This window comes from Bos javanicus, chromosome 4 (assembly GCF_032452875.1).
Source record: "Bos javanicus breed banteng chromosome 4, ARS-OSU_banteng_1.0, whole genome shotgun sequence".
Classification (NCBI taxonomy): domain Eukaryota; kingdom Metazoa; phylum Chordata; class Mammalia; order Artiodactyla; family Bovidae; genus Bos; species Bos javanicus.
In genome coordinates, this window is record NC_083871.1 from 104,162,561 (window position 1) to 104,170,731 (window position 8,171).

An 8,171-nucleotide genomic window follows, 5' to 3' on the forward strand; every position below is an offset into this window, starting at 1 on the left:
CTCCACTGAATTTCTTCGCTGAGCTATCCCTATTTAACCACTCTTTATATCTCTAATTAATACTTAATCAAGCTATTGTTTCCTGATCGCTGACACCGTCTCCCCTTTGAATTCCCTGGATCCACCGGGGCTGGACCCCGGCACTCTGAGAAATTAACAATTTCTCAGAGGAAATTAACAATTATCAGCCTCTGAGAATTTAACAATTCCTTAAACTCCAATCTACGGGAAAATCTTAAATCTCTTGTACTCCCTCATCTTAAATGTTTGGTGTTTTACTCCTCCAAAGTGATCAAAAATATATAGGTGCAAGTGCTTAAAAATATAGGTACATCATTACTTACAAGAGAAAAAAACTGGACACTATACCACATGGGATAGTTAAGTAAACTATGGTACACATATATGGTACAGACACACACACACACACAAACTATGGCACACTACACAGCAGTTAAAGAGTGAGATAAACCTGTGTATATATACGGAAGGGTATCTATTAAATATAACAGTAAAAAAAAGCAAGTTGCACAACATATGTGTAACATAACCCCATTTTATCTTTTAAAATTAGAAGTGTATATACATCACACATCTGTACACACAATTGTTTTTAAAAATTATCATTTACATAAAAAAAGGATCCGAAAAAACTTCAAGTCTTAAAATAAGGGTGGAGAAGATAACCCATTCACTTTATTTTACACATTTCTATGCTAATCCCATTGAATATGTGTGATTTAGTTAATTATTGTCACTCTGCCTGTGGAGGTTTATGGAGTTAAACAAAATAAAACCAAGACCTTTAATTAATAATAAGTACAGTGTAGACGTTTGTGACCATCTCTATAATCTGTATTTAACTCGTTGTGTTTAACACTTTGGCAGAGAAGCCACAGGAATCACTGGGCCAGGACTTTTGACACTACTCTTTTGGGTTACAAACCTATTTAAAACAGTGAAAGCTATGCCCTCTCTCCCTGAAAAATTCACATTCACACATCAACAATAAATCGTTTATACAGTTTTAAGGAACTCACAAGCCTCTCTGAAGCCAGCCGAGAGACACTGGCTGAAAACTTGGGCTCCAAATCAATCAATGAAAATAGACATTTCTCCAATGACTTTGATACTGATAAAAGAGAATATTTGAGAACAGGGCCCTTAATATCACAAAAAGCACATGGAAATCACTGTGTTTCATATTTTTTTCTCTCTCTGTTACCTGTGGGAACCAACAGAAGCCGCTTCATTTATGCTTCTGTTTAAGGAAGGGGAATGGCCAGGAATCCTCAAGATTACAAAGAGAAAGGGTTTTACACTTACAGGATCTGAAATAATTCCATAATAGGCTACAGGTGATATTGTGATTGAAATTTAAATTGTACTTCCCCTTTTTAAACAAGCTTGGATGTGATTCTGTGTAAAAAGCCTATTAAGCATTATCACTTTAAATAGATGTCAGGCAGTGAGTAGGAAATGATCTAAATTAGCATGGTTAAATGCTGCACAACGCTTCTGATGCTCTTCTCTTGAGCCACATAACTCAAATACATTATCTTAAAAAAAAAAAAAAAAAACCTAGTCTTGCTGCCACCAGAGGCTGAGCAATGGCTGTGAGGACTTCTGGCAGAAGCAGGGTGGAGACAGACCGGAAAACAACATAAGGGAAAAACAGCGTGAAAATAAGAGGAGGCGAGGCAAAGAAGAAGGAGGAGCAGCAGGCGTGCAACACAGGGAGCCAAGCATGGGGCCCAGGGCCGCAGGTCAATGTGCTTCCCAGGCTGAGACCTACAGTTAAGAAGCACGTCTGTACACAGCAATCCAGTACACATACATGTAACAAAACTGCCACGAAGCTATGCTTATTCACTCTATTACTTGCAATGCACCAAAACTGTCTTTTCTATTTTATTTTCGAAAAGTAAAATTTGGTTGAGAACAGTAATGGCTTGCAACCTGAAGCTTGAAAACGCTGCTTTAGATAATGTCACCTTATTAGGTAACATTCTTAAGCGTTCTTTGGTCATAACAGGGTTCCATACCTTGGGAAGACTCGAGAACGTAGTTCCTTCACAAAAGTTCTAGTTCCAGCCTGCACTGGTTTGGAACCATCATCAATTTCTGTGTAGTCATGCCTGTGCCAGTTCCTCCTCTTTTTCACTAGATTTTGAGAAGATTAAAAGAAGAAAACATCTCTGTAACTAGTGGTACCACATACTTGGTATCATTATAGTCTACATAATCAGAAACAATTGTGAAGTACAATAATACTCACATTTTAAAATGTATTCCTAAGGCTGAAGAATTAAAATTTACCTTATGCAATGTTGCAACTATAGGCAGTGAACTGTGGGGTTTAAAAAATCCTTCTACTACTACTACTACTACTACTATTATTATTCTGGCCACGCCTCATAGCATGCGGTATATTAATTCTCCGACCAGGATTCGAACCCACACTCCCTGCAATGGACCCTCGGAATCTTAACCAGTGGACCACCAAGGAAGTCCCTTAAATCTACTTCAAAAATTATTTTAAAATTAAATCAAGGAATTCAAATTAGCAGATTGAGCCTTTTATAATACCCATATTTATACATATTGTAAACCTCACTACTATTTAAAATCTTGACTGTCACTAGAACATTAGGTCATAACATGATTTTTATAGATCATCCAAATCAGTCTCTCAGGACAGGGCCTTTGATCTCACATCAGAAATCTATTTTAACAGCACAGTCACTTCTCTTTTATGTCAAGATTTATTCCCAAAATAAGCATGGTTACCCTGACACAGGAACAGCATCATAATATAAGGAGGACAAGTGAGATGACAGAATAAATCCCGGAGGGTTCATTCTAAAGCTCAGATCCTGCAAGTCTACAACTCTGGGAGGCTGAAACTTGAGTAGGCACAGCAACGAAAATCAGGACACTTGGCTTTGACTCCTAGTTTAGTCACAACTTACTCTGCACATGTGTGTGCATGCTCAGTTACTTAATTGTGTTTGATTCTTTTGCAATCCCATGAACCGGAGCCCACTAGGCTCCTCTGTCCATGGAACATTCCAGGCAGGAACACTGGAGTGGGATGCCATATCCTCTGCTAGGGCACTTTCCCGACTCAGGGACTGAACCTGCATCCCCTGCGCTGGCAGGCAGGTTCTTTACCACTAGTGCCACCTGGGAAGCCCCAACTTACTCTGCAACATGTCCGGGTGCAGTGCCCTCGATGTGGAAATGAAGGGGAAATGTTCTGTTTTTCAGACTGTGCTGCAGAACCCTTAATAAAAGGGAAGATGGGGAGGAGACTGAGGTAGGGGCTCTGTACCTCGTTCATTCCTCTTTTCATCAGGGTGGAGCCACCTGCACATCTTTTGTGTGGCATCAAGGTAAGATTTCAGTTTTACATCTTTTTTTTTTTTTATTTGAAAATCACTTTTAAGCCTAAAACTTCCATAATTCTGGGAAATGTATGTGAGTGAGTGAAAGTCGTTCAGTTATGTCTGACTCTTTTGAGAGCCCATGGTCTCTACGGTCCATGGAATTCTCCAGGTCAGAATACTGGAGTGGGTAGTGGTTCCCTTCTCCAGGGGATCTTCCCAATCCAGGGATTAAACCCAGGTCTCCCTCATTGCAGGCGGATTCTTTACCATCCGAGCCACCAGGGAAGCCCAGGAAATGTACTGATGTCTGTAATTTACTTAGATGGAATCAAAAAATAAGACGGGCAGTGTACAGTGGGATAGTTAATGGACAGATCTAAGTAATGGGAAATGTTGATAGTGGAATCTAGATGGTGGGTTTAGAGGTAATATTCTTTCAACTTTTCCTGGATATTTGAACATTTTCATAATAAAACCTTGGCAGGGGTGACAACTCTATGAGTTTAAGTTATTTCAAACCCTTCACCTTACAAAGCTCATAATAATAAAATACCGCTGGATCCTCATACAGATAAGGACAAACCACACTTAAATAATCAATAGGGGTAGAAATCAGGTTCCTTCATATCTAAGTCTCAAACAAGATTCCCAAGTAATTTATGGCAGTCAGATCCTCAAATGGAAGACAGTAAATCCCATTTAAAAAAAAAAAAAAACCTCATGGAAAAAAACTGACAATCATTAAGCAACCTTCCTAGAAAAGACCATTAAGGCATCCTTCGTGTGTGTGTGTGTGTGTGTGTGTGTGTGTGTGTGTGTTCTTTTTTCCCCTCACTTAAAATCACTTCTAGGGAATTCCCTGGCGATCCAGTGGTTAGGACTCTGTGCTTTCACTGCTGTGGGCCCTAATTCGGTCCCTGGTTGGGGAACTAAGATACCGTAAGCCTCGCTACACAGTCAAAAGACAAAACAAACAAATTTCATTCCAGGCTTTTTGCTTACATATACATAGATATATAACCCCATTTTATTTTCAGCTGGGATCATAATATTTATGCTTATCTTTACTATCATGGACATTTTCTCCTTATTACATGTTCAAAAACAATTTAAAGGCTGCCTAGAATTTTAAGATGTAAATGAAGATGCATCTTTAAACAAAGATGAAATTAATATTTATATACATAAATCTGTTTCTGGCTACATACTACAAAATTGCCTCCAGAAAAGTGGTAGGTAACCCATTCTCACCAATATATATATAAGCAACCTGGCCAACAGTTGGAAAGAGGGAGGAAGGGAAAAAAGAAAAAGAACAAACTGCCCATTTGAAAGTTAATAACGATGTTACATTGTTTTAATTTTCATTTTGGTAGAACAGATTAAAATTAAAACAGATTGGGATTGGACAGCTCCGGATTCAAGCTCCAGCTCTGCCAAATAGCTACATCAAAGACCTAGTAATATCATTTTTCTCACATCAAGGTGTTACAAATATCAAAGGAGATAACATAAATCTATTAACAGTACTTCTCAGCACAGTGTCTGGGGCAACCAATAAGCTGCCAATTACTTTTCTTTCCTTTTAAATGTGTTGACTTGCAGGATATTAACAGAAGGCTACAATGTCCTGTTGGACCAACATCCTCAACACTTCAAATCAGTCACTGCAAGAGCTGACTGAATTTCTTAAAGGAAGGAGGCCAGCGAAAGAATATTTTAATAGTGGTCATAGGGAAAGGAGAGAAAACTTTGCATTTGGATTGCATGTGCCTGAGGAGCACTGAGAATATGTGTTTAAGTATTGGGCTGGGTTTTTTGAGACTGGGCCTCGAACAGAGTTCTTAATTCCCATTAAGAAGGTAAAGTCTAAATTCACCATATTAATGAATATTTTACTGTCTGAATGGAATCTGTAGTAAGGATTCCTGAGAAACTCTGAAAGAAACAGGAAATCTTTGGTAGCAAGTAAGAGAGGCTTAAGAGCAAGACAGAAAATGTCCAAAAGGGATTACCCAAACTAGGTGTGAGGTGAAGGGCGGGACGGTGGGACCTTAAAACGGGATAAAAACAGATTGCTGGATCTGCATTGTCCTCATGGCTACTCAGAGTTGGACTTATTGCCCTGAAGACAATCCATGCCTGATCTTATGTTATTCAAGGATGAGAAGAATATGAAGGGGCAGGTAATAGTCAATGAGCTCCCCTTTGAAGCACTGTTATTCAAAGTGTAGCTTCATGATCCATTACAGATTGTGAAGTCAATTTAGTGAGCATGACAAGCTTTTAAAAAAATTAAATCACACAGGAAAAAAGAAAATAAGAGTGCATTACATGGAGCAGTGTTTTAAATACTCATTATTCTGATTCATAGTAACCCATATAACATTTCATAGAAATTAAATTCAAATTGTTTCATTTGAGGGTTATTTACTTAAATTCTAAGTTGCAACTTACATTTCAGTTCTGTTTCTCTTCTTGATATAACAAGCCAGTATTATTTATTTCCTCCAAGAATTACACTTGGTCAATAATTACTTCAAGTCATATAATACATACTTCAGCACTACACAAAATATGAAACTTTATAAAAATTTATGGACTTCCCTGGAGGTCCAGTGGTTAAGAATCTGCCTTCCATTACTGGGAACATGGCTGCGATCCCTGGTTGGGGAAACAAGATCCCACATGTGCGGGGCAACCAAGCCCACGTAGAGAGCCTGCGCTGCAATTACCGAGCCTACGCGCCACAAAGAGAGCATGCAGGCTGCAACTAAGACCCGATGCAGCCAAACAGATAAGTAACTATCTTTTTTTAATTTGTGACAATAAATTAGTCAATTATATATGTAATAATTCAACCAATTTGCTAACCTCAAATTTTATACTGCAGAACTAACAAAAAGGATAATCTGTATTTTACAAAAAAAAAAAAATTTCAATACATTTATATAGCTTAAATTGCTAAATCTCTTAGAAAATAGGTAAAGTATTAATATTTCTAACAAAACAGATAAGCAGTCAGTTGCTACTAAGTTGCTTCTGAAAAATCACTTGCCCATAACCAGAGAACACAATTTCTATTTTTAAAAAGTACTATGGAAAAACTGAATTCAAAAAAAGAGACTGTCTATGTTACCCACGTCTGACCCAAGTGTGTACAAGGTATGTTCGGGAAAAGTTAGTTCTAAAATGATTACGTCTACAGTTTTCCCCTTTAGTTTTAGGAACACAAAAATGCTAATATGCAGTCTAAATTTTTAAGAGAAGAAATAGTTACAATATATTCCAAAGCTTTTTTAAAAAGGCTTCTCTACTCTCACATTTGTACGATAACTAATATTCCCATATATTCTGAAGCATTTGTAAGAGGCTAACAACAAAGGGGACGACAGAGGATGAGATGGTTGGAAGGCATCATTGACTCAATGGACATGAGTTTGAGCAAGCTCCACAAGATAGTGAAGGACAGGAAATCTGGCGTGCAACGGTGCATGGGGTCGCAAAGAGCCAGACACGACTAAGTGGCTGAGCAACCACCGTCTCCTTTCCTATGTGTTGCTGATGCACTCCAGAAGACATGTGGCTTCCCTGCCCATGCCCTCAACCCTCAGAAAGGACAGTGCGGACAGAGATTTGGTCTGGCCTCTGTCCTCGGGACAGGACAGGGACTGTGGGAAGGTTGCTTCCATCACAGAGGACAGTGGGACAGGACTCTAGGCCATACTCAACAACAGGACCTAATTTGGACAACAGAAGTAATACCTTAGCATGTCAGTGCACTAATTTTTTCCTCCAAGTGTACTGCACATGTGCATTAAAGTCTTATCCTATACACTGTCCCAAATAGTACTGATTTTTTCTTCTTCTTTCAGTTTTATTGGGATATAACTGACATACAGCAATGAATAAGTTTAAGTTATACAACATAATGGTCTGACTGACATACATCGTTTCATGATGACCACAGTAAGTTTAATGACTATCCATCATCTCATGTAGACATAAAATAAACAAAATAGAAAAAAAATTTTTTTCCCATAATGAGAACTCTTAGGATCCGCTTTCTTAACAACTTTCACAAAGGACATACAGCGGTGCTGAATCACATTTACATGTTGTACCGCCCCAGGACTTACTCATCTCAGAGCTGCGAGTTTGTACTTTCTGATCACCTTCATCCAGTCCTGCCCCCCACCCCCACCCCCGCCTCTGGCAACCACAAATCTGTTCTCCTTTTTTATGAGCCTCTGTCTTTGAAACATAAATGGCCAACAACACTGTGTTAGTTTCTAGCACACAACATAGTGATTCAGTATTTCTACACATTTCAGAATGATCACCACAGTAAGTCTAGTTACAATCCTTTATAAAAAAACATTGAGAGATAAAAACAGCCAGAATCAGAAAAATTTTACTGTATTTCACTTCTCAAGTTGAAAGCTTTGAAAAATATGTATTTTGAGTGTGGAGCTTTGCAGTGGCAATAAAGAACAACAGTTTTTTTTCACTTAATGCTTTGACTTGTTAAATAAGTTAATAATTCAAACAAAAACTGCACTCTCAATATCTTCAGAAAAATCTTTCTTATATTTCTTGGTGGGTATAATATAACTAGTCAGAGTATCATTAAGTATTGTCATGTATATATTAAGTTCTAAACTCCAATTTTGATTTAAGCTTCTAGTACTTACTCAAGGAGGAACCATGTAGAAGGGCACAGTTGGGACAGTGATACAGGTCAATGTCAACGGCATGGTGTTCTTCTACTCCAACACAGCT

The 8,171-nt window shown here is 38.2% G+C and overlaps 1 protein-coding gene across 1 annotated transcript in view; it reads right to left on the minus strand.

Moving 5' to 3' along the window:
* The window catches only part of KDM7A (lysine demethylase 7A), a 78,015-nt gene that overhangs the window by 34,460 nt on the left and 35,384 nt on the right, over positions 1 to 8,171 (minus strand). Inside the window, exons 2-3 of the mRNA XM_061414878.1 lie at positions 8,084 to 8,169; positions 2,046 to 2,163 (exon numbers count right to left, since the gene is read on the minus strand). Coding sequence (XP_061270862.1) covers positions 2,046 to 2,163; positions 8,084 to 8,169 — 204 coding nt within the window. The remainder of the gene's footprint in view (positions 1 to 2,045; positions 2,164 to 8,083; positions 8,170 to 8,171) is intronic.